General features: G+C 44.9%; 1 protein-coding gene across 5 annotated transcripts in view; it reads left to right on the top strand.

Moving 5' to 3' along the window:
• Window positions 1-27695, top strand: part of LOC121548687 (1-phosphatidylinositol 4,5-bisphosphate phosphodiesterase beta-4-like) — a 145250-nt gene that overhangs the window by 86632 nt on the left and 30923 nt on the right. For all 5 annotated transcript variants that reach the window (XM_045210176.1, XM_045210178.1, XM_045210177.1 and 2 more), the window contains 15 exons: window positions 2306-2414; window positions 8597-8807; window positions 8923-9016; window positions 9243-9322; window positions 10185-10269; window positions 10470-10560; window positions 10730-10825; window positions 12118-12260; window positions 17588-17683; window positions 18476-18617; window positions 18985-19069; window positions 20576-20700; window positions 21824-21875; window positions 25198-25300; window positions 25730-25894. In XM_045210176.1, coding sequence (XP_045066111.1) covers window positions 2306-2414; window positions 8597-8807; window positions 8923-9016; window positions 9243-9322; window positions 10185-10269; window positions 10470-10560; window positions 10730-10825; window positions 12118-12260; window positions 17588-17683; window positions 18476-18617; window positions 18985-19069; window positions 20576-20700; window positions 21824-21875; window positions 25198-25300; window positions 25730-25894 — 1677 coding nt within the window. The remainder of the gene's footprint in view (window positions 1-2305; window positions 2415-8596; window positions 8808-8922; window positions 9017-9242; window positions 9323-10184; window positions 10270-10469; window positions 10561-10729; window positions 10826-12117; window positions 12261-17587; window positions 17684-18475; window positions 18618-18984; window positions 19070-20575; window positions 20701-21823; window positions 21876-25197; window positions 25301-25729; window positions 25895-27695) is intronic.

Raw genomic sequence — 27695 nt, 5'->3', positions numbered from 1 at the left:
AAACTTCAGACGGCCCTGTATATGTGCTTTCTTGAGCAGGGGGACCTTGCGGGCGCTGCAGGATTTCAGTCCTTCACGGCGTAGTGTGTTACCAATTGTTTTCTTGGTGACTATGGTCCCAGTTGCCTTGAGATCATTGACAAGATCCTCCCGTGTAGTTCTGGGCTGATTCCTCACCGTTCTCATGATCATTGCAACTCCACGAGGTGAGAACTTGCATGGAGCCCCAGGCCGAGGGGAGATTGACAGTTATTTTGTGTTTCTTCCATTTGCGAATAATCGCACCAACTGTTGTCACCTTCTCACCAAGCTGCTTGGCGATGGTCTTGTAGCCCATTCCAGCCTTGTGTAGGTCTACAATCTTGTCCCTGACATCCTTGGAGAGCTCTTTGGTCTAGGCCATGGTGGAGAGTTTGGAATCTGATTGATTGATTGCTTCTGTGGACAGGTGTCTTTTATACAGGTAACAAACTGAGATTAGGAGCACTCCCTTTAAGAGTGTGCTCCTAATCTCAGCTCGTTACCTGTATAAAAGACACCTGGGAGCCAGAAATCTTTCTGATTGAGAGGGGGTCAAATACTTATTTCCCTCATTTAAAATGCAAATCAATTTATAACATTTCTGACATTCGTTTTTCTGGATTTTTTTGTTGTTATTCTGTCTCTCACTGTTCAAATAAACCTACCATTAAAATTATAGACTGATAATTTCTTTGTCAGTGGGCAAACGTACAAAATCAGCAGGGGATCAAATACTTTTTTCCCTCACTGTATGTTGATGTTGGGGTGGTGCTGGAGATGATGAATATGAAGTTGAAAAATGGTGAACAATTGGGAGATACAATGCAAAACTGATCTTAGATCAGTGTCTGTAGGGGTAACTTCAACCTTCCCCTCTCAGCTGCTTGCCCCCATCCCGACCTATACTGAACAAAAATATGAACGCAACATGTAAAGTGTTGGTCCCATGTATCATGAGCTGAAGTAAAAGATGCCAGAAATGTTCCATACGCACAAAAAGCTTACTTCTCTCAAATTCTGAGCACAAATGTGTTTACATCCCTGTTAGTGAGCGTTTCTCATTTGCCAAGATAATCCATCCACCTGACAGGTGTGGCATATCAAGAAGCTGATTAAACAGCATGATCATTACACAGGTGCACCTTGTGCTGGGGACAATAAAAGGCCACTCTAAAATGTGCAGTTTTGTCACACAACACAATGCCACAGATGTCTCAAGTTTTGAGGGAGCATGCAGTTGGCATGCTGACTGCAGGAATGTCCAACAGAGCTGTTGCCAGAGAATGTAATGTTCATTTCTCTACCAACGTCGTTTTACGTCCAAACCGCCTCACAACCGCAGACCACGTTTAACCACGCCAGCCCAGGACCTCCACATCCGACTTCTTCACCTGCGGGATGGTCTGAGACCAGCCACCCGGACAGCTGATGAAACTGAGGAGTATTTCTGTCTGTAATAAAGCCCTTTTGTGGGGAAAAACTCATTCTGATTGGCTGGGCCTGGCTCCCAAGTGGGTGGGCCTACAGTATGCCCTCGCAGGCACACCCATGGCTGCGCCCCTGCCCAGTCATGTGAAATAGATTAGGGCCTAATTTATTTATTTCAATTGACTGATTTCTTTATATGAACTGTAACTCAGTAAAACCGTTGAAATTGTTGCATGTTGGGTTTATATTTTTGTTCAGTATATTTCTCCCCAGCCCCGCCTACTTGTGACTGATTGTGTAACCATGGCAACCCGGGGAGGGAGGGGCTTTCTGTTCTGCCATTTTGTCTGGTGTCTGTCTACTTGCTGCCTGCCTGCCCACAAGTTTCACGTTTTTTATTGTCACGTGCACTATTACAATGAAATGCTTTTCTTGCTCTTTCCCAACAATGCAGTGATCAATATCAGATCCTATTCCCCTTCTTTTGTGCTAATGGTCTCTGCTTTGGCTGAAAACATACCTGCTTCCACTTCTATTTACTGTATGTGCGGCTGCTTCTCTATCTCTGTGTGCAATGCTGAAGTGAATCCCCAGTAGTACAAAGGCTGTGAATGATGTGTTCCTACCTGCTATAGTGGCAACGTAAAGTTTCTCGAAAGTAAACTACATTTTAAAAAAGTTTAAAGTTTTGCCAAAGCATGCATTAGTGTCCATGGGGAGATTTGCACAAACGTTTGAGTTACATGCACATTTCTCAAGTTAGGAATGGGACACATTTCTTTAGTGTGCAGTGACATGCGTGTGTACAGTATGTGCTTGTGAGTGAGACAGTGTTGTGCATCATTGCTTTCTCCAGAATCAGCGTGACCCACGGCTAAACGAGATCCTTTTCCCCTTCTACGACCCGAAACGAGCCATGCAGATCATCGAGAAGTACGAGAGAGATCCAGACCTCAAGAAGAAAGGTGAGAGAGAGGGATGGATGTAGAGATGGATAAATAGATATTAAGAGAGAGAGAGATGCAGATGTGAAGAAGAAAAATAGAGAATCCTCCAAAGCCAAGTCTCGCCTTTTCTTTAGCATGTACTGCCCTCTCCTGGTGAATAACACATTTCATTTAGCATGTACTGCCCTCTCCTGGTGAATAACACATTTCATTAGCATGTACTGCCCTCTCCTGGTGAATAACACATTTCATTAGCATGTACTGCCCTCTCCTGGTGAATAACATTTACATTTACATTTACGTCATTTAGCAGACGCTCTTATCCAGAGCGACTTACAAATAGGTGCATTCACCTTATAGCCAGTGTGATAACCACTTTACAATGTTTTTTTTTTTTTTTTTTTTTTGGTGGGGGGGGGGGGGTTGGAGTAAAGGGGGGGGGGGTAGAAGGATTACTTTATCCTATCCCAGGTATTCCTTAAAGAGGTGGGGTTTCAAATGTCTCCGGAAGGTGGTGAGTGACTCCGCTGTCCTGGCGTCGTGAGGGAGCTTGTTCCACCATTGGGGTGACAGAGCAGCGAACAGTTTTGACTGGGCTGAGCGGGAACTATGCTTCCGCAGAGGTAGGGAGCCAGCAGGCCAGAGGTGGATGAACGCAGTGCCCTCGTTTGGGTGTAGGGACTGATCAGAGCCTGAAGGTACGGAGGTGCCGTTCCCCTCACAGCTCCGTAGGCAAGCACCATGGTCTTGTAGCAGATGCGAGCTTCAACTGGAAGCCAGTGGAGTGTGCGGAGGAGCGGGGTGACGTGAGAGAACTTGGGAAGGTTGAACACCAGACGGGCTGCGGCATTCTGGATGAGTTGTAGGGGTTTAATGGCACAGGCAGGGAGCCCAGCCAACAGCGAGTTGCAGTAATCCAGACGGGAGATGACAAGTGCCTGGATTAGGACCTGTGCCGCTTCCTGTGTAAGGCAGGGTCGTACTCTCCGAATGTTGTAGAGCATGAACCTACAGGATCGGGTCACCGCCTTGATGTTAGCGGAGAACGACAGGGTGTTGTCCAGGGTCACGCCAAGGCTCTTCGCACTCTGGGAGGAGGACACAACGGAGTTGTCAACCGTGATGGCGAGATCATGGAACGGGCAGTCCTTCCCCGGGAGGAAGAGCAGCTCCGTCTTGCCGAGGTTCAGCTTGAGGTGGTGATCCGTCATCCATACTGATATGTCTGCCAGACATGCAGAGATGCGATTCGCCACCTGGTTATCAGAAGGGGGAAAGGAGAAGATTAGTTGTGTGTCGTCAGCGTAGCAATGATGGGAGAGGCCATGTGAGGATATGACAGAGCCAAGTGACTTGGTGTATAGCGAGAATAGGAGAGGGCCTAGAACTGAGCCCTGGGGGACACCAGTGGTGAGAGCACGTGGTGCGGAGACAGCTTCTCGCCACGCCACTTGGTAGGAGCGACCGGTCAGGTAGGACGCAATCCAAGAGTGAGCCGCGCCGGAGATGCCCAGCTTGGAGAGGGTGGAGAGGAGGATCTGATGGTTCACAGTATCAAAGGCAGCAGACAGGTCTAGAAGGACAAGAGCAGAGGAGAGAGAGTTAGCTTTAGCAGTGCGGAGAGCCTCTGTGACACAGAGAAGAGCAGTCTCAGTTGAATGACCAGTCTTGAAACCTGACTGGTTTGGATCAAGAAGGTCATTCTGAGAGAGATAGCAAGAGAGTTGGCTAAAGACGGCACGCTCAATAGTTTTGGAGAGAAAAGAAAGAAGGGATACTGGTCTGTAGTTGTTGACATCGGAGGGATCGAGTGTTGGTTTTTTGAGAAGGGGTGCAACTCTCGCTCTCTTGAAGACGGAAGGGACATAGCCAGCGGTCAAGGATGAGTTGATCAGCGAGGTGAGGTAAGGGAGAAGGTAACCGGAGATGGTCTGGAGAAGAGAGGAGGGGATAGGGTCAAGCGGGCAGGTTGTTGGGCGGCCTGCCGTCACAAGTCGCAAGATTTTATCTGGAGAGAGAGGGGAGAAAGAAGTCAAAGCATAGGGTAGGGCAGTGTGAGCAGGACCAGCAGTGTCATTTGAATAACACATTTCATTAGCATGTACTGCCCTCTCCTGGTGAATAACACATTTATTTAGTATGTACTGCCCTCTCCTGGTGAATAACACATTTATTTAGCATGTACTGCCCTTTCCTGGTGAATAACACATTTCATTAGCATGTACTGCCCTCTCCTGGTGAATAACACAATTATTTAGTATGTACTGCCCTCTCCTGGTGAATAACACATTTATTTAGCATGTACTGCCCTCTCCTGGTGAATAACACATTTCATTAGCATGTACTGCCCTCTCATGGTGAATAACACATTTATTTAGTATGTACTGCCCTCTCCTGGTGAATAACACATTTATTTAGCATGTACTGCCCTCTCCTGGTGAATAACACATTTCTTTAGCATGTACTGCCCTCTCCTGGTGAATAACACATTTCATTAGCATGTACTGCCCTCTCCTGGTGAATAACACATTTATTTAGTATGTGGTCCTCTGTAGCTCAGCTGGTAGAGTATGGCGCTTGTAACGCTAAGGTAGTGGGTTCGATCCCCGGGACCACCCATACACACAAAAAAAAAGTGTATGCACGCATGACTGTAAGTCGCTTTGGATAAAAGCGTCTGCTAAATGGCATATTATATTATTATTATTATAATAACACATTTCTTTAGTATGTACTGCCCTCTCCTGGTGAATAACACATTTATTTAGCATGTGCTGCCCCCTCCTGGTGAATAACACATTTCATTAGCATGTACTGCCCTCTCCTGGTGAATAACACATTTATTTAGTATGTGGTCCTCTGTAGCTCAGCTGGTAGAGTACGGCGCTTGTAACGCTAAGGTAGTGGGTTCGATCCCCGGGACCACCCATACACACAAAAAAAAAGTGTATGCACGCATGACTGTAAGTCGCTTTGGATAAAAGCGTCTGCTAAATGGCATATTATATTATTATTATTATAATAACACATTTCTTTAGTATGTACTGCCCTCTCCTGGTGAATAACACATTTATTTAGCATGTGCTGCCCTCTCCTGGTGAATAACACATCAGCACCTGCCCTATACATGTTGGATGTGTGAGTGTTGACTGATAATAAGGGAAGAAAATCTAAATCTGTGTATGTAGCAGTGGCGGCTCCTGAAAAAATTCTCAGGAGGGGCAATTTTTCTGATGATTTAGGTGACCTACACACATTTTAAAAAAGATATGTCCAGCAACAACATGAAGACAGGGGCAGCATATAAGTCAATACCAGAAGCATTTATTGACTGATCTGGGGAGATGGATTCCAGTTTCTGTGACAGATTATAAATAATCTCTGATGCCTTTGTTATATTAGCTTTTGGTTGAATGTACTGTCGTAGTAAATATATAATGTTATAGCTTGGTCTGACTAAAATCTTGTGCATATCCACCCTGTCCAAAGTCTCTACTTGGTCTCAGTTCTCCAGTAAACTTGTGATTATCAACAGTACACAACGGTAACAAACAATTGGGGGAACTCACGGGGCAGATAGTAAGGTCACAGTGACACAGAAAGCAGTTCAATGTCGGGGCTCGGGGGTACAGAGTCGCTCTCTTACCAGGATCGATTTTCCCTGTGACTGTCAGATCGAGGTCCGCTCCGACCAGGGTGAAGCCGGCCGGCTCCACTTCTCTGTCCGGGACTCTGTCATCCAGCCAAGTCTCCCAGCTGTATTGGATTCCGCTGCCAGCAACGTTTTCATTATTTAGTCCGTTCGTAGCGGGTATGTACACGATCAACAAGATCAGTCCAAAACCCACCACTCGAAATCCATGGTTGGCAGAATGTTTGTAAACTAAGTGTACAAATTAAAAACATAAAATAACGCCACTAAGTGTACAAATTAAAAACATAAAATAACGCCACACTGCAGGTCGCAAAGAGACGCTGCTAGCCGCTATTTGCTTAGTTACGTTCATGGTTACGTCACGTATGACGAAAGCGCGTAAGTGCAAGCCCACAGACACCCATAGAGAATGTATTGAAAGCTTTGAAATTTGAAAAAAATAGATTTTACATGACAGGCTATGAGAGACTTCTGGGCGATTTTCAACCTGACTGAAATCGCCCAAAAACGGGCGGGGCCATTTGAAGCACGACTTTAGCCTGATTTGACATTTAGTGGCAGTCAGATCAGATTACAACACTGATAACTACTGTTGCCGTGATATAATTGATTAGAAAAAAAATCCCTTCCTTTTCCCGTTTGGCAGTGCGTCGCCCATATCGCCCTATTGAACAGGCCGTCCCTGGTATGTAGCAATGGTCATCAAAACATTTGAAATATTTTTTAAACAATTCTATTACATGCAACAGTTGGACAATGAAAATACTCCAAACTTTTTGCATTTTTATAATCCATCAGATATTGACTGAATTATAGCACAAAAAAACATTTCACTGGCAAGGACAAATAATTAAGTTCAGGGATTTTGGAGGGAATTCAGGTATTCAATTTATTGTAAAATTTCACTTTTCTTATTAGAATGCACTCATATATATATATATATATATATATATATATATATATATATATATATTATGTTCTTATTGTATAAGGTATTTTTTTTTTTTACAGTACCAGTCAAAAGTTTGGACACACCTACTCATTCAAGGGTTTTTCTTAATTTTGACTATTTTCTACATTGTAGAATAGTAGTGAAGACATCAAAACTATGAAATAACACATATGGAATCATGTAGTAACCAAAAAAGTGTTAAACAAATATATTTTATATTTAAGATTCTTCAAAGTACCCACCCTTTGCATTGATGACAGCTTTGCACACTCTTGGCATTCTCTCAACCAGCTTCACCTGGAATGCTTTTCCAACAGTCTTGAAGGAGTTCCCACATATGCTGAGCACTTGTTGGCTGCTTTTCCTTCACTCTGCGGTCCAACTCATCCCAAACCGTCTCAATTGGGTTGAGGTCGGGGGATTGTGGAGGCCAGGTCATCTGATGCAGCACTCCATCACTCTCCTTCTTGGTCAAATAGCCCTTACATAGCCTGGAGGTGTGTTGGTCATTGTCCTGTTGAAAAACAAATTATTGTCCCACGAAGCCCAAACCAGATGGGATGTCATATCGCTGCAGAATGCTGTGGTAGCCATGCTGGTTAAGTGTGCCTTGAATTCGAAATAAATCACAGACATTGTCACCAGCAAAGCACCCCCACACCATCCACCTCCTCATCCATGCTTCACAGTGGGAACTACACATGCGGATATCATCCGTTCACCTACACTGCGTCTCACAAAGACACAGCGGTTGGAACCAAAAATCTCAAATTTGGACAAATTTGGACAAAGGACAGAATTCCACCGGTCTAATGTCCATTGCTTGTGTTTCTTGGCCCAAGCAAGTCTCTTCTTTTTATTGATGTCCTTTAGTAATGGTTTCTTTTTAGCAATTCGACCATGAAGGCCTGATTCACGCAGTCTCCTCTGAACAGTTGATGTTGAGATGTGTCTGTTACTTGAACTCTGTGGAGCACCTATTTGGGCTGCAATTTCTGAGTCTGGTAACGCGAATGAACTTATCCTCTGCAGCAGAGGTAACTCTGGGTCTTCCTTTCATGTGGCGGTCCTCATGAGAGCCAGTTTCATCATAGCGCTTGATGGTTTTTGCCACTGCACTTGAAGAAACTTTCAAAGTTCTTGACATTTTCCTGATTGACTGACCTTCATGTCTTAAAGTAATGACGGACTGTCATTTCTCTTTGCTTATTTGAGCTGTTCTTGGTCTTTTTACAAATAGGGCTATCTTCTCTATAGATACAATGGAAAAACAATGTATCCCATTGAGCCCATTTCAGCCATTACCGGGGTGTGTTTGACAGGTCATTACACACATTTCTGTGGACGTAATGTTAATGGGGAAAAATGACAGGCACAAGCAAGAGTATGAAAGAGTCGCAGGAGTAAAATGAAAGCAATCAATCCATCGAGATTTAAGTGACACGGAGACTTTGCACCCCTCAAACACAGTAAATAGATGGCTGAAAAAGACAGATCCTTAGGTGGGCGGGGCATGCGCGTTGCTAGTTTATGTTACATTTAGCAGACCCCCTTACACACTCTCCGTCTACCCCTCCTCCTCCACTCCCCCAGGCCGTATGTCCAGTGATGGCTTCTGCAGGTACCTGATGTCAGATGAGAATGCCCCGGTGTTCCTGGACTGTCTGGAGCTCTACCAGGACATGGAGCAGCCGCTGGCCCACTACTTCATCGCCTCCTCCCACAACACCTACCTGACCGGGAGGCAGTTTGGAGGAAAGTCCTCCGTGGAGATGTATAGGCAGGTTCTGCTCTCCGGCTGCAGGTAGGTGTGTGGCGGGGGAAAGGGTGGGGTGGTGGTGAGATGGTGGCGGGGGGGTTGTGGATGTGTGTGTGTATATATACAGTATGTAAACTGTTTTGTATGTGTATGATCTCAGGTGTGTAGAGCTGGACTGCTGGGATGGGAAAGGAGAAGACCAGGAGCCTATCATCACTCACGGCAAGGCCATGTGTACTGACATTCTCTTTAAGGTACACACAAAAAACACTCATTCACCCATTCAGATTTGTCTGATCATTCACACAACTTTTGTATTAATTACATATGGCAAGTCTGCCCTCTTGTGTTGACAAATTGATACTGCATCTAATTGAGACCTGAGACACTCTTATCCAGAGACTTAAAGCAAGAGATATATAATGGATTCAATGTGGTTCTAATATCAATCCCTATGTTGTTGTTTCCCCCCTCAAACAGGATGTGATCTCAGCCATCAGAGAAACAGCCTTTGTGACATCTGAGTATCCTGTGATCCTGTCATTTGAAAACCACTGCAGGTAGGATGTCTAGTGCTGAGTGATTAGTGCTTTTTGAGGTCGGTTTGGTTTCGGTTAGATTGTTAAAAAATAATAACGGTTTTCGATTTTGGTTCGATTATTTGGTATGCTGTAACAACACAGAATAAAACAATTAGTACATGTCCTATGATGTCCCATTACTGCTTATCACTTATTAGCGATATTTCAGTTGTTGTGTATATTACATTTGTTTTATTTGAAGACTTTATTATTTCATTCCAAGTCATCATCTCATCTCTATAGAGCTGCTGCCTATGCTGTCTGACAAAATCACTATTAAATAAATAAGGTATACTTTTATGACTGCTGAGTACCAACTATCAATAACTTAGACCATGTATTTTTGGGTAGAGATACCTCACGAAGCAACAGCTGTTCTCTATATCCCTGTGCAATGTGTTCATTGAGTTCACAGAAAAAAAACGAACAAAATGGGATTCAAGTAATTGAACGGAAAAATAAGACATTTTGGTTAATCACTCAGCACTAAGGATTTCACAATGATCCAGAATGTGTTTTATTTTATTTTATACATGACAATGTTATCATTTATTCCTTTACGTCCGATCGATTTAAATGTAACAGTGTAACTATTACGAACTGTAATTTAATGACAAAGAAATAGGGGGAAAAATGGACTAACACTCACACTTGTCTTTTAAAGCACTGACTTTGCTGATAACTATTTTGAGGAAAACATTTTCTTTCAATGCCTGTGATATGTGGTTGTCTCACCTAGCTATCTTAAGAGGAATGCACTAACTGTAAGTGGCCCTGGATAAGAGCGTTTGCTAAATGACTAACATGTAAGTGTCTTGATGTTTGATCCTGTGTGCTTCAGTAAACCCCAGCAGTACAAGATGGCTCGGTACTGTGAGGAGATCTTTGGAGACTACCTACTGAGGCATCCTCTCGAGGGATACCCTGTGAGCCATCTACCTTCTACCACACTATACCTGTCTGTCTCCTGTTTAGTGTCTGGATCTGTATCGTGTCTGATAGCAGATGATGGTTGAACATAATAAAGAATATGTATGGAATGTTTCCATGCTACAGAAAATGTACCATTTACCATAAATGTCTTCTGCCATTTTGTAAAAAACTAAACATTTGTTGTTGTTGCCAGGTTGAAGCGGGCCGTCCCTTGCCTTCTCCCATTGACCTCAAACGCAAAATCCTCATCAAAAACAAACGCTTGAAACCCGAGGTGGAACAGAGTACGTATACAGTGGCAGTCAACTTTATGCAAGAATAGTTTTATATCTGTAGTTTCTTACAGATGTTGCTACTGCTGGACTTACCTGTTCTCTGTCACTCTGTATGGTGGTTTTATTGACGTACACGATGATTGACTTGGGTTGTTGTTGTTGTTGTTGTGTTCTACAGAGCAGCTAGAGTCCTTTAAGAAGCACATGGAGGCTGGAGAGACCAACACACCAGCCATCTTACTGGGAGCAGAGACAGAGGAAGATGTGGAGAATGGTGAGCGTGTGTGTGTGTGCAGATGCACACGTGTTTATGTGTGTGTACACAAGGGTTCTTCTTTTCCTTCTTGTTCTGGTGTGTAGTCACTTTGGAGACTGAGATATTCAGTCACTTTGTATCGGTTCACTAGAGGATGTGTGTGTCTTTGTGGCTGTGTGTGTGTGTGTGTTGGAGGGTAACCGTGTATGTTGGAGGGTAACCGTGTGTGTTGGAGGGTAACCGTGTGTGTTGGAGGGTAACTGTGTGTGTTGGAGGGTAACTGTGTGTGTTGGAGGGTAACTGTGTGTGTTGGAGGGTAACTGTGTGTGTTGGTGGGTAACCGTGTGTGTTGAAGGGTAACCGTGTATGTTGGAGGGTAACCGTGTGTGTTGGAGGGTAACCGTGTGTGTTGGAGGGTAACCGTGTGTGTTGGAGGGTAACCGTGTGTGTTGGAGGGTAACCGTGTGTGTTGGAGGGTAACCGTGTGTGTTGGAGGGTAACCGTGTGTGTTGGAGGGTAACCGTGTATGTTGGAGGGTAACCGTGTGTGTTGGAGGGTAACCGTGTGTGTTGGAGGGTAACTGTGTGTGTTGGAGGGTAACTGTGTGTGTTGGAGGGTAACTGTGTGTGTTGGAGGGTAACTGTGTGTGTTGGAGGGTAACTGTGTGTGTTGGAGGGTAACTGTGTGTGTTGGAGGGTAACCGTGTGTGTTGAAGGGTAACCGTGTATGTTGGAGGGTAACCGTGTGTGTTGGAGGGTAACCGTGTGTGTTGGAGGGTAACCGTGTGTGTTGGAGGGTAACCGTGTGTGTTGGAGGGTAACCGTGTGTGTTGGAGGGTAACCGTGTGTGTTGAAGGGTAACTGTGTGTGTTGGAGGGTAACTGTGTGTGTTGGAGGGTAACCGTGTGTGTTGGAGGGTAACCGTGTGTGTTGGAGGGTAACTGTGTGTGTTGAAGGGTAACCGTGTGTGTTGGAGGGTAACCGTGTGTGTTGGAGGGTAACCGTGTGTGTTGGAGGGTAACCGTGTGTGTTGGAGGGTAACCGTGTGTGTTGGAGGGTAACCGTGTGTGTTGGAGGGTAACCGTGTGTGTTGGAGGGTAACCGTGTGTGTTGGAGGGTAACCGTGTGTGTTGGAGGGTAGCTGTGTGTGTTGGAGGGTAACCGTGTGTGTTGGAGGGTAACCGTGTGTGTTGGAGGGTAACCGGGTGTGTTGGAGGGTAACCGTGTGTGTTGGAGGGTAACCGGGTGTGTTGGAGGGTAACCGTGTGTGTTGGAGGGTAACCGTGTGTGTTCCTGTATCTCTATCTCTAGGTGATGTGAAGGAGTTGAACCCTGACTTGAAGATCAGTACATCAGAGGAGCCTAGTGAAGACAACAGCCTCAGCACCAGTGTCAGCACCAGTGTCAGTGTGAAGAAAGAAGGAGAGGAGAAGGAGAGAGACAGCATCAAAAAGGTATACATTTTGTAAATGGAATTTGTGTTTTGAGCTAAGACTTAGGGCTTTATTTGAACAAACCTAACGCAATGGTAGATACAAGTGCTGGTGGTAGCGCTATAGGTCCAGGAGTGTGTCAGAAATATTTTTGCAATTTTCACAGCTGTTATTATGAGCACAGTAGCTGGCGGTGGCGTGAAAGGGCTGGGTTTTAATGAATAAACAAGTTGTAGGTGTGACGAAGGCTTGGCCACTCACTGGCCAATCAAGGCGTTCCATGGCTTAATACTGCATGCGTTTGTCTCAAGTTCTGTAGGTTATTGACGGTCTTTGCGTTGTCATTGACTCCAGTTCGGCCGGGGGCACGGAATATTCTGTCCTAGTCCATTGTGGATTGATACTACAGTTTATTAAATAGCATATGCTACAGTAACGAGTAAAAAAAAAAACATCCCGTGTTTGCTCTATATGTTTGCAGTGTTCACAGTCAACATTGTTGTGATTGGCTTCAATGAGTATAGGCCTTTACGCCAGTGGCGGTCATTACCGTTTCAGATGAGGGAGGATTTTTATTTTTTAATGAGCATGGCCTTATTTCTATTACAGCATATTGGATGACTCTCATTCATATCCAATTCACCCAGTTCAATGTAACAGCGATAGGTTTAGGCTTCTACATGATATTCAAATTGTCCCTATACCCATCATGAGGTTGCTACAACCTAGCCTATGAATGAAAGTTTACAACGTAGGTGCACACAGGTCGAGAGACAAATTTGATGTGACAGACAGTGACATTCAATACCGCCTTGCACACTCTTGCCTGCATCTAGCTCATAGTGGGTGTAATCATTAGTCCAACAGTTGCAAACAAGAGTTTCTATTGGACAAATTCAGGTATGTTTATCCCAGTTTTGTTCCATTTGCTTCTGTTTAAGAAAAGTTTTTCAACATAATCGGCAGAATGAATACACCACTGATCACGCATAAACACAGTTCACCGTTTCATAGCAGCCACGTTGTATTGCTTCTCGCATCAACATTATGCGCTCTCCTCCTTTCACCTCTTCCCTTTGCTTGTGGACTTCAATGCATAACACATCAGTTGTACAGTGAGGGAAAATATTATTTGATCCCCTGCTGATTTTGTTAGTTTGCCCACTGACAAAGAAATGATCAGTCTATAATTTTAATGGTAGGTTTATTTGAATAGTGAGAGACAGAATAACAACAAAAAAATCCAGAAAAACGCATGTCAAAAATGTTATAGATTGATTTGCATTTTAATGAGGGAAATAAGTATTTGACCCCCTCTCAATCAGAAAGATTTCTGGCTCCCAGGTGTCTTTTATGCAGGTAACGAGCTGAGATTAGGAGCACACTCTTAAAGGGAGTGCTCCTAATCTCAGCTTGTTACCTGTATAAAAGACACCTGTCCACAGAAACAATCAATCAATCAGATTCCAAACTCTCCACCATGGCCAAGACCAAAGAGCTCTCCAAGGATGTTGGGGCTACAAGACCATCGCCAAGCAGCTTGGTGAGAAGGTGACAACAGTTGGTGCGATTATTCGCAAATGGAAGAAACACAAAAGAACTGTCAATCTCCCTCGGCCTGGGGCTCCATGCAAGATCTCACCTCGTGGAGTTGCAATGATCATGAGAACGGTGAGGAATCAGCCCAGAACTACACAGGAGGATCTTGTCAATGATCTCAAGGCAGCTGGGACCATAGTCACCAAGAAAACAATTGGTAACACACTACGCCGTGAAGGACTGAAATCCTGCAGCGCCCGCAAGGTCCCCCTGCTCAAGAAAGCACATATACATGCCCGTCTGAAGTTTGCCAATGAACATCTGAATGATTCAGAGGAGAACTGGGTGAAAGTGTTGTGGTCAGATGAGACCAAAATGGAGCTCTTTGGCATCAACTCAACTCGCCATGTTTGGAGGAGGAGGAATGCTGCCTATGACCCCAAGAACACCATCCCCACCGTCAAACATGGAGGTGGAAACATTATGCTTTGGGGATGTTTTTCTGCTAAGGGGACAGGACAACTTCACCGCATCAAAGGGACAATGGACAGGGCCATGTACCGTCAAATCTTGGGTGAGAACCTCCTTCCCTCAGCCAGGGCATTGAAAATGGGTCGTGGATGGGTATTCCAGCATGACAATGACCCAAAACACACGGCCAAGGCAACAAAGGAGTGGCTCAAGAAGAAGCACATTAAGGTCCTGGAGTGGCCTAGCCAGTCTCTAGACCTTAATCCCATAGAAAATCTGTGGAGGGAGCTGAAGGTTCGAGTTGCCAAACGTCAGCCTCGAAAACCTTAATGACTTGGAGAAGATCTGCAAAGAGGAGTGGGACAAAATCCCTCCTGAGATGTGTGCAAACATGGTGGCCAACTACAAGAAATGTCTGACCTCTGTGGTTGCCAACAAGGGTTTTGCCACCAAGTACTAAGTCATGTTTTGCAGAGGGGTCAAATACTTATTTCCCTCATTAAAATGCAAATCAATTAATAACATTTTTGACATGCGTTTTTCTGGATTTTTTTGTTGTTATTCTGTCTCTCACTGTTCAAATAAACCTACCATTAAAATTATAGACTGATCATTTCTTTGTCAGTGGGCAAACGTACAAAATCAGCAGGGGATCAAATACTTTTTTACCTCACTGTATGTGACCAGGCGAAAAAACCTTTCCAAGCCAAACCGCTACACACAGCCTACATCATTGTCACGATATTAGCTAAAGTAACGTCAGTCAGCATAGCTAAGAGAACTAATGCGTTAGTAAACCCGCTACAATCATGCAGTAACATTACAGTCAGTAAGCAGTTACACAGGCGGGCCCCGGTGGCAATAAATTAGTAAAACCAAAAGCTTACCTTGACTTGGAAGAGTTCCAGTGTTGTGTTTGATAGTCATAGCCAGCTACCTAACATAGCATCCCTCTGTTCGAGCAGGGTGTTTCAGTAGGCTAAACTAGCTAGCTGCATTTTCTAGCTAAGTAAGTGAAACTGAAAGTGGAACAAAAATGACAATCTCTCTCTCTATTTCTCTCTTGCTTCTCCTTCATTTAGGAATAAATTAATTTGTTCTAAACTGTTCAACTATTTTCTTTCTCTCTCTTTGAGTCAACTACTCACCACATTTTATGCACTGCAGTGCTAGCTAGCTGTAGCTTATGCTTTCAGTACTAGATTCATTCTCTGATCCTTTGATTGGGTGGACAACATGTCAGTTCATGCTGCAAGAGCTCTGATAGGTTGGAGGACATCTTCTGGAAGTTGTCATAATTACTGTGTAAGTCTATGTAAGGGGGTGAGAACCATGAGCCTCCTAGGTTTTGTATTGAAGTCAGTGTACTCAGAGGAGGACGGAAGCTAGCTGTCCTCCGGCTACACCATGGTGCTACCCTACAGAGTGCTGTTAAAGCTACTGTAGACCTTCTTTGCAAAACAGTGTGTTTTAATCAATGATTTGGTGACGTGAATATATTTAGTATAGTTTTATCAAAAACGGATAACTTTTTTAATGTTTTTAATGTAAAAGTTGCATGCAATTCACTGAGGAGGATGGCTGAGGAGCCTCCACTGCTTTACGCATCGTACTCCTCCTCAAATACAAAATGACTAGGCTACAATACATTATATTGTATGTGTGAAGCACGTTCTCAATAAGCAGGATATAGCCCAGGCCTACCGTTGATACTGTATTATAGGACTGAATAGTTTTAATACGTTTGGAGGAGCGTCTTTGGTAACCTGACAAGAGGCTCTCTTTGTAAATGGGGATGGATACAAGCCGAACGGAGTAGCCTATGCACTGCAGGTAGGCCTATGTGAATTGTGAATAAGGCAAAAGGATGTCGGCAAAAAGCCTCACGAGTAGACCATTTCGAAACCTTTTATGGATAGGCTACTTGGCTAATATATGGCCAGGATAAGGAAGATACCAGACGCATTGCTGTTGAACCAGCTTTCGTTATAGTATATAATATAGTTATCAAACGGAAAATAAGCAATTGTTACAGGAAGGTAACTTACAGTGCATTCGGAAAGGATTCAGACCCCTTGACTTTTTACAGCCTTATTCTAAAATTGATTAAATAAAAAAATGTCCTCATCAATCTACACACAATATCCCATAATGACAAAGCAAAAACAGGTATTTTAAATGTTTTGGCTAATAATAATACAAAATATTAAACATTTACATAAGTATTCAGACCCATTGCTATGAGCCTCGAAATTGAGCTCAGGTGCATCCGGTTTCCATTGATCATCCTTGAGATGTTTCTACAAGTTGATTGGAGTCCACCTGTGGTAAATTCAATTTATTGGACATGATTTGGAAAGGCACACACCTGTCTATATAAGCTCCCACATTTGACAGTGCATGTCAGAGCAAAAATCAAGCCATGAGGTCGAAGGAATTGTCCGTAGAGCTCAGAGACATTATTGTGTCGAGGAACAGATCTGGGGAAGGGTACCAACATTTCTGCAGCATTGAAGGTCCCCAAGAACACAGTGGCCTCCATCATTCTTAAATGGAAGAAGTTTGGAACCACAAAGACTCTTCCTATAGCTGGCCACCCTGCAATCAGGGGAGAAGGGCCTTGGTCAGGGAGGTGACCAAGAACCCGATGGTCACTCTGACAGAGCTCCAGAGTTTTTCTGTGGAGATGGGAGAACCTTCCAGAAGGACAACCATCTCTGCAGCACTCCACCAATCAGGCCTTTATAGTAGAGTGGCCAGACGGAAGCCACTCCACAGTAAAAAGGCACAACAGCCTGCTTGGAGTTTGCCAAAAGGCACCTAAAGGCTCTCAGACCATGAGAAACAAGGTTCTCTGGTCTGATGAAACCAAGATTGAACTCTTTGGCCTGAATGCCAAGCGTCACGTCTGGAGGAAACCTGGCACTATCCCTACGGTGAAGCATGGTGGTGGCAGCATCATGCTGTGGGGATGTTTTTCAGCGTCAGGGACTGGGAGACTAGTCAGGATCGGGGGAAAGATGAACGGAGCAAAGTACAGAGAGATCCTTGATGAAAACCCGCTCCAGAGCACTCAGGACCTCAGACTGGGGCGAAGGTTCACCTTCCAACAGGACAACGAAATCAGCACACAGCCAAGAAATCGCAGGAGTGGCTTCGGGACAAGTCAACAATTTAATCCATTTTAGAATAAGGCTGTAACGTAACAAAATGTGGAAAAAGTCAAGGGGTCTGAATACTTTCCGAATGCACTGTACACGGGTGAAATGCTGTTTCAGCCAATCAGCATCCAGGACCAAAATTACCCAGTTTATAATGAACTATTGTTGTGTGTTCAGGTTGTGGAGGAGGATCCAACAGAGATGTCTGAGGCCACAGAAGCAACAGATGCCACAGACATCTCAGAGGCTTCTGAGGAAAACAACATCAAGAAGGTATGGGAGTTGGTTCAGCTGCTCTTCTTCTCTTTACTGGTCACAAACTAGCCTTTTCTCTCCCTACTGTTGAGTGTGAAGCCTTTTCTCTCTCTACTGTTGAGTGAAGCCTTTTCTCTCTCTACTGTTGAGTGTGAAGCCTTTTCTCTCTCTACTGTTGAGTGTGAAGCCTTTTCTCTCCCTACTGTTGAGTGTGAAGCCTTTTCTCTCTCTACTGTTGAGTGTGAAGCCTTTTTCTCTCTACTGTTGAGTGTGAAGCCTTTTCTCTCTCTACTGTTGAGTGTGAAGCCTTTTCTCTCCCTACTGTTGAGTGTGAAGCCTTTTCTCTCTCTACTGTTGAGTGAAGCCTTTTCTCTCTCTACTGTTGAGTGTGAAGCCTTTTCTCTCTCTACTGTTGAGTGTGAAGCCTTTTCTCTCTCTACTGTTGAGTGTGAAGCCTTTTCTCTCTCTACTGTTGAGTGTGAAGCCTTTTCTCTCTCTACTGTTGAGTGTGAAGCCTTTTCTCTCTCTACTGTTGAGTGTGAAGCCTTTTCTCTCTCTACTGTTGAGTGTGAAGCCTTTTCTCTCTCTACTGTTGAGTGTGAAGCCTTTTCTCTAAGCTCTAGCCAGTGTAAAGCTCTTTCTCTGGTCATTTATATATTTATAATGAGAGTGTTCCTAACTAACTTGATGTGCTTTAGAACTACTTTATGTGCTCTCAGACTGGAGGGTTATGTGTGTACAGTGTGGAGACTGGAATACAACGGAGATGTGTGAGTGTAAAACGACAGTGTGTTTTCTGCTCCTGTGTAGACTGGAGAGACGACGGATGACGAGGAGGCTCTCATAGCCTCGTACACGTACGTAGGAGCCACCACCAACATCCACCCCTACCTCTCTGCCATGGTCAACTACGCACAGCCTGTCAAGTTCCAGAGCTTTGATGTCGCAGAAGGTAACCTTCAACTTCAGTTAAGATTAATGAACTGGTTTAGTGATTGTCTAGTTACGGCGATTGTTAAACATCTAGAACTTGTACTGTAAAATGAAGCTGGTTCAGATGGTTTTAGTTACTTGAGCTTTCATGGTGCAACATCAGAGTTGTGGGTTGTGTGGTACACTTCTAGATGTGTCAAATACATTAATCAGATGAGCGCTCTCTCTCTCTCTCTCTCTCTCTCTCTCTCTCTCTCTCTCTCTCTCTCTCTCTCTCTCTCTCTCTCTCTCTCTTCCTCTCTTCCTCTCTCTCTCTCTTCCTCTCTTCCTCTCTCTCTCTCTCGCTCTCTCTCCCATTTTAACTCTACTGTCTCTTCTCCCTCCAGAGAGGAACATCCACCACAACATGTCGTCATTTAACGAGTCAGTGGGTCTGGGTTATCTGAAAACCAACGCCATCGAGTTTGTCAAGTATCCTTTGGTCCAGTGTCAACACTCACACAGCATGTAAATGCACATAGACAATATAGACAAAATAAAGACACATTCACCCCAAAACTACATTTATCCAATATTTCCTGACCTGTGAAGTAGTCAAGATGAGTCCATAGTCCTTCATGCTACTATTCATCTTAATGAATTACAGCATGAAAAGTGACTGACTCCCTAGATTTTCTAGACAAAAAAAACAGTATCAAAAGTGGGTCCCTTGGACGCGTCCTTTTTATCCACGCCAAACTTGGTGCAAAACCACGCCCACAGGTAACCAAGCAACATTCATAGCCGAGCTGATTGGTCGGAGTTCGGATGTTCCCTGTGATGAAGTAAATGCTTGTGAGAAAGGACGAACGCTGTAGAGGGAATCCCCTCTGAGTTTCCTCGTGCCTGCCATGCCACAAACCGTGGGAGATGCGTAGTTGCGCGGCCTCGTTTTAAATTAGCTCAATGAAAGGGAAGCAACAAGTGACTCTGTAAATAGCTAACATTACATGATTGTTAGTAATAGTGAATCAATGGAGCTAGCTTTGCCCATTCAGCTAGAGCTAGCTATGCAGCATCTCTTTTAGTTGCCAACTACCACAAATATCATGTAGCTAAGTATCTCAATTGTCCTTTCGTAAACACTTAGATAACCACACTAAGCTAACACTAGACAACACACACTACTAGACAGCAGCCCAATCGGTGTTGTAAGATAGCAATAACACTTGATATAATTCACAGATTACTTACCTCCACAAACAATGCAACTATCCATGAAGTCGATACTATTCATCTGGCCAGTCAGGCTGGCTGCAATCACTCACTAAAAAGCTACATAGTTAAATGGAACTTCATATCCAAATTTGGGAAAATGCAAGGTATTGTTGCCAATGTTTTGTTGGGGATTCTGTCTCTTGTGTTCTTCCTTCTCTCGGACGTCTTTACTTCTCACAAGGGAACAATTGAACTCTTCCCAATCAGCGCGGCGTTGAATGTTGCTAGGTTTCTCGTAGGCGCGGTTTTGCACCAAGTTTGGCGTGGATAAAAAGGACACCCCCTGGACAAGAACTTTCCATGTTGCAACAGTTGTAACTTTGCAGTTTGAGGCCATGATATGAGGCTAGACTGCTGTATACTAGACGTTGTTTGTTTACAGTCTCCATCTGTGGAAAACTGCCTTAGCTCCTCTGGGAGAGACCGATGTGCCTTTGGAATGGAGAACACACACACACATTCCAGTGGGAATGCAGGACACAAGCTGTTCCCTTCTAAAAATAGGTCTGCGGCCCGTTCGACTCGCTACACACACACTTGAACACACACACACAGAAACACACCACTGTTTCAACTTCCAGACCTCAGGTGCTGTACCATGTAATCCTACTGAACAAACATCATAGATGCATACACCAGACACACACACACACACACACACACACACACACTCTTTCCCTCCCTCTGTCCCTGTGTTAAGTCCTGAGTGTTTGCGTCCAGCTACAACAAGCGTCAGATGAGTCGGATCTATCCTAAAGGAGGCAGGGTGGATTCCAGTAATTACATGCCTCAGATCTTCTGGAACGCAGGCTGCCAGATGGTCTCCCTTAACTACCAGACCCCAGGTACTGTACTGGAGCATGTTAACCCTACTGCACATACAGACTCATACCTAGATTCACATGTGACACACACACCCCTCACATAACCCTATTCCACTGTTTCTCTGTAATTCTCCTGTCTGAGGGTTGAGAGATTGAACACACACACACACACACACACACACGGATAGATTCACATGCGACACACACACATACATGGATATATTCACATGCGACACACACACATACATGGATAGATTCACATGCGACACACACACATACATGGATAGATTCACACACTACATATTATTACCCCCTACAACACACATGCTCTTACAGACAGACTCTCGCTCTCTCTCTCTCTCTCTCGCTCTCTCTCTCTCTCTCTCGCTCTCTCTCTCTCTCTCTCGCTCTCTCTCTCTCGCTCTCTCTCTCTCTCTCTCTCGCACGCTCTCTCTCGCTCTCTCTCTCTCTTCCTGTCAATTTCAATTTAAGTTTCACTTTATCTTTATTGGGAAACATATGTTTACATTGCCAAAACAAGTGAAATAGATAATAAACAAAAGTGAAATAAACAATACAAAAATGAACAGTAAACATTAAACTCATAAAAGTTCCAAAAGAATAAAGACATTTCAAATGTCATATTATGTCTATATACAGTGTTGTAACGATCTTTATCTCTTCCTGTCTCTCTCTCTCTCTTTATCTGTCACTCACTCACACACACACACACACACACTGTGAACCCTGTAGTTAACAGATGCTGCCCCATGTCTGAGGGCGATGGGGTTGTAACATATGGCTCCCTGTGAGTGGGCATGTGTAGGGCTGGAGGGGGGTGAGGGCCGGGGGAGAGAGAGGGAGGAGAGGAGAGGAAGAAGAGATGTCAGTAAGGTGGAAGATTCCCCCTTCTCTCTCCCTCTGGGTTGAGCAACAGCAACACTACATAATATGCCTGTTGAGTTGTTGAAGAAATCAACATGTCACAAATAAATTTAATCAACCTGAAAAATTTAATCTGTGTATGTCTATGTCTGTTAGCATAATGTGTGTGTACGCTTCAAGAAGAGTGTGTCTGCATGTGACTGTGCGTCTGTGATTTCTATTGTAATAACACCTAAACAGACTCTCTCTCTTGTCGCAGATCTGGCCATGCAGCTGAACCAGGGAAAGTATGAGTACAACGGATCCTGTGGGTAAGTGCTGCTGCTCCTTCCTTCCACTCCTTTATCCTCTCTCCATCCCCCACCCTCCTTCCATCCCTTTATCCTCTCTCCATCCCCCACCCTCCTTCATCCCTTTATCCTCTCTCCATCCCCCATTCTCCTTCATCCCTTTATCCTCTCTCCATCCCCCTCCCTCCTTCCAATTCTTTATCCTCTCTCCATCCCCCACCCTCCTTCATCCCTTTATCCTCTCTCCATCCCCCCCACCTCCTTCATCCCTTTATCCTCTCTCCATCCCCCTCCCTCCTTCATCCCTTTATCCTCTCTCCATCCCCCTCCCTCCTTCATCCCTTTATCCTCTCTCCATCCCCCCTCCCTCCTTCATCCCTTTATCCTCTCTCCATCCCCCACCCTCCTTCATCCCTTTATCCTCTCTCCATCCCCCCCACCTCCTTCATCCCTTTATCCTCTCTCCATCCCCCTCCCTCCTTCATCCCTTTATCCTCTCTCCATCCCCCTCCCTCCTTCCACTCCTTTATCCTCTCTCCATCCCCCTCCCTCCTTCCACTCCTTTATCTCTTCATCCCTCCTCCTTCCACTCCTTTATCCTCTCTCCATCCCCCTCCCTCCCTCCTTCCATCCCTTTATCTCCCCCTTCCTCTCTGAAAGCTCATCAATTAAAGCGTTTCACATCTCATAAGTGGTTTCCGGCTGGCTCACTCTGCCACCATCTCACTGATGGGGCTCCCTGCTCCCCTCCTCTTATCCTCTCTTGCTCTCTCACTCTCTTGCGCTCTCTCTTGCGCGCTCTCTCTCTACCCCCCCATCTCTCTTCCTTTGACCTTGGGATTTCACTACTAAAGTCAGATACAGTTTAAGTCAGAAGTTTACATACACTTAGGTTGGAGTCATTAAAACTTGTTTTTCAACCACTCCACAAATTTCTTGTTAACAAACTATAGTTTTGGCAACTCGGTTAGGACATCTACTTTGTGCATGACACAAGTAATTTTTCCAACAATTGTTTACAGACAGATTATTTCACTTATAATTCACTGTAGCACAATTCCAGTGGGTCAGAAGTTTACATACACTAAGTTGACTGTGCCTTCAAACAGCTTGGAAAATTCCAGAAAATGATGTCATGGCTTTAGAAGCTTCTGATAGGCTAATTGACATCATTTGAGTCAATTGGAGGTGTACCTGTGGATGTATTTCAAGGCCTACCTTCAAACTCAGTGCCTCTTTGCTTGACATCATGGGAAAATCAAAAGAAATCAGCCAAGACCTCAGAAAAAAAGTTGTAGACCTCCACAAGTCTGGTTCATCCTTGGGAGAAATTTCCAAACGCCTGAAGGTACCACATTGATCTGTACCACGTTCAAACAATAGTACGCAAGTATAAACACCATGGGACCACGCAGCCGTCATACCGCTCAGGAAGGAGACGCGTTCTGTCTCCTAGAGATGAACATACTTTGGTGCGAAAAGTGCAAATCAATCCCAGAACAACAGCAAAGGACCTTGTGAAGATGCTGGAGGAAACAGGTACAAAAGTATCTATATCCACAGTAAAACGAGTCCTATATCGACATAACCTGAAAGGCCGCTCAGCAAGGAAGAAGCCAAAACCACCAAAACCGCCATAAAAAAGCCAGACTACGGTTTACAACTGCACATGGGGACAAAGATCGTACTTTTTGGAGAAATGTCCTCTGGTCTTATGAAACAAAAATATAACTGTTTGGCCTTAATGACCATCTTTATGTTTGGAGGAAAAAGGGGGCTGTTGCAAGCCGAAGAACACCATCCCAACCGTGAAGCACGGGGTGGCAGCATCATGCTGTGGGGGTGCTTTGCTGCAGGAGGGACTGGTGCACTTCACAAAATAGATTGCATCATGAGGAAGGAAATTATGTGGATATATTGAAGCAACATCTCAAGACATCAGTCAGGAAGTTAAAGCTTGGTCACAAATGGGTCTTCCAAATGGACAATGACCCCAAGCATACTTCCAAAGTTGTGGCAAAATGGCTTAAGGACAACAAAGTCACGGTATTGGAGTGGCCATCACAAAGCCCTGACCTCAATCCTATAGAAAATGTGTGGGCAGAACTGAAAAAGCGTGTGCGAGCATGGAGGCCTACAAACCTGACTCAGGAGGAATGGGCCAAAATTTACCCAACTTATTGTGGGAAGCTTGTGGAAGGCTACCCAAAATGTTTGACCCAAGTTAAACAATTGAAAGGCAATGCTACCAAATACTAATTGGTAGACCCACTGGGAATGTGATGAAAGAAATAAAAGCTGAAATAAATTATTATCTAAATTATTATTAAGTGATGATCCTAACTGACCTAAGACAGGGAATTTTTACTAGGATTTGTGAAAAACTGAGTTGAAATGTATTTGGCTAAGGTGTATGTAAACTTCCGACTTCAACTGTATTTCATATGCAAAGAGATCAGTAATGACAGTAACACCCCTATCTCCTAATGCTCTTCTAATGTGACTTTTTCTAATGTGACTTTCACCCTTAACTAATGTCGCATACACACACACACACACACACACACACACACACACACACACACATACACACACACACACACACACACAGGGCTCTCCTAATGCGTCTCCCGTCCTAACTCAGCTGGTACACACGCAGGGTAGAATCACAATCATTGTCATCATCATTAGGATTCAGGCTAACTTACTGTAACAGTGTGAGCAGGAATATAAATGATCTAGCACTAATTATCCTTTTTGTACTGATCGATACAACCACCAATCCATTCATCTTGATATGGAAAATAGCAATGCACCATCTCTACAACACGATTTAGATGTAGTTGTTAAACGATCTGAAAACACTGTATAACACATTTATAAACACTATACTAGCACTTTACAGAAAGAGTTTAGAGCAGCAATCAGCAGTTGAAACAATAACAAAAAACCTCGCCCCTGTTTTGGTAAAAAGCTGAGGGATGGGGCTGGAGAAATGTAACCACTCTCAAATTCACAGACAGAGCTATGGAAGCAAGGACTGGCCATCCATGATATCAAAATGATAGTTTTAACCATGTTTTGAGGCTATATAGTGTTTGTTTACGTTTACTTTGTTTACAAACATTGGAGTAAAATAAGCTTATATTTTGGGTTCTGATGGGGTATGTCAGTTGAACTAAGCTCATGAGGTATTTATAAGTTATATTCTTCAAAAATCAATGGGTGCATATCATGAATGTATAAATCAAAAAATGGATGTAGCAACTGCAGATTGCCCCTTTAAGAGTTTTAATTTTTGTTTTAACCCTGCTGGGCCACCATCCCTCCTCTCTCTTCCCAGGTATCTGTTGAAGCCAGACTTCATGCGTCGCTCAGACAGGATGTTTGACCCCTTCTCAGAGACACCTGTGGACGGGGTTATTGCTGCTACCTGCAGTGTACAGGTACGAGGTCAGGAGTTCCAAGTTCACAGCACAGAGAGGGATATGGAGGTAGATGGGGCTTATTGTAGTGGATCTGCACATAATCTCTGGATTAATAAGAAACCAAGAGAGAAAAGCAATACATGTGCTGGGAAGATGGGAAACCTGAAGTTCACTATTTTACAACTTCATGTTAGATGGTTCCTCACCCTGAAAGTAGTCTATGGGCCAGGAGAAACTGTCATCTATGGTTCAGTTTTCTTTAAACAGCCATTACAAACTTCAGCTAACTTTAGCCACCGCTAGCTAAAAATCCATGTAAGTGATGTGAGCATGTTTTAAAAAATGATGTCCAATCATTTATCCATTACAAAAAAGTGCAAAGAAAGTTGTATTTGATTGTATTATATTGTATTTCATTGTTGTTTGACTGGATGTGTATGTTCTCAGGTGTTCTCTGGTCAGTTCCTGTCTGATAAGAAGATTGGGACCTACGTAGAGGTGGACATGTACGGGTTGCCCACGGATACCATCCGCAAAGAGTTCCGCACGCGCATGGTGATGAACAACGGCCTGAACCCCGCCTACAACGAAGAACCTTTCGTCTTCAGGAAGGTACAGAGGAGGAGAGGAGAGAGGGATGGGTGAGGAGGAAAGGAGAGAGGGAGGGATATGATGGGGGGAGGAGGAGAGGAGAGAGGGATGGGATGGGATGGGAGGATGGGAGAAGAGAGGGATGGGGGGAGGAGGAGAGGAATGGAAGAGCGGGAGAAATGGCTAAAAGTAGAGAAGAAGACAGGAGATGAAAATGAGAGACACACACACTGCCATCAGGAGGGCCATCTCACACAGTGATGCCGGACACACACACTGCCATCAGGAGGGCCATCTCACACAGTGCTGCTGGACACACACTCTGCCATCAGGAGGGCCATCTCACACAGTGTTGCCGGACACACACACTGCCATCAGGAGGGCCATCTCACACAGTGCTGCTGGACACACACACTGCCATCAGGAGGGCCATCTCACACAGTGCTGCTGGACACACACACTGCCATCAGGAGGGCCATCTCACACAGTGCTGCTGGACACACACACTGCCATCAGGAGGGCCATCTCACACACTGCTGCTGGACACACACACTGCCATCAGGAGGGCCATCTCACACAGTGCTGCTGGACACACACACAGCCATCAGGAGGGCCATCTCACACAGTGCTGCTGGACACACACTCTGCCATCAGGAGGGCCATCTCACACAGTGCTGCTGGACACACACTCTGCCATCAGGAGGGCCATCTCACACAGTGCTGCTGGACACACACTCTGCCATCAGGAGGGCCATCTCACACAGTGTTGCCGGACACACACACTGCCATCAGGAGGGCCATCTCACACAGTGCTGCTGGACACACACACACTGCCATCAGGAGGGCCATCTCACACAGTGCTGCTGGACACACACACTGCCATCAGGAGGGCCATCTCACACACTGCTGCTGGACACACACACTGCCATCAGGAGGGCCATCTCACACACTGCTGCTGGACACACACACTGCCATCAGGAGGGCCATCTCACACAGTGCTGCTGGACACACACACAGCCATCAGGAGGGCCATCTCACACAGTGCTGCTGGACACACACTCTGCCATCAGGAGGGCCATCTCACACAGTGCTGCTGGACACACACTCTGCCATCAGGAGGGCCATCTCACACAGTGCTGCTGGACACACACACACTGCCATCAGGAGGGCCATCTCACACAGTGCTGCTGGACACACACACTGCCATCAGGAGGGCCATCTCACACAGTGCTGCTGGACACACACACTGCCATCAGGAGGGCCATCTCACACAGTGCTGCTGGACACTCACACTGCCATCAGGAGGGCCATCTCACACAGTGCTGCTGGACACACACACTGCCATCAGGAGGGCCATCTCACACAGTGCTGCTGGACACACACACACTGCCATCAGGAGGGCCATCTCACACAGTGCTGCTGGACACACACACTGCCATCAGGAGGGCCATCTCACACAGTGCTGCTGGACACACACTGCCATCAGGAGGGCCATCTCACACAGTGCTGCTGGACACACACACTGCCATCAGGAGGGCACAGTTCTGGCGAAAGACTTGCAGGGTTGCAAGCACTTATACACAGACATTCACACATTTAGACATGAATGCATACACAGCTTTCTCGACTACCATCGCACGTGCGCACACACACACACACACACACACATATATACACACACAAAGCTCCTTTCCCTGGATGTGTGTGTGTGTGTGTGCTTGCTGATGAGTTAATGGTTCTGTAATGGCTTGTCTATGGGCTATTGTTCTAAACAGATACAGTAGAGAGCCTAGCTACAGTCTGTTATCATCACTGCTGGGTA

Source organism: Coregonus clupeaformis, chromosome 33, assembly GCF_020615455.1.
Source record: "Coregonus clupeaformis isolate EN_2021a chromosome 33, ASM2061545v1, whole genome shotgun sequence".
NCBI classification, from domain to species: Eukaryota; Metazoa; Chordata; class Actinopteri; order Salmoniformes; family Salmonidae; genus Coregonus; species Coregonus clupeaformis.
Note: the sequence above shows the minus strand (reverse complement) of the source record. Positions and strands in the feature narration are given on the sequence as shown.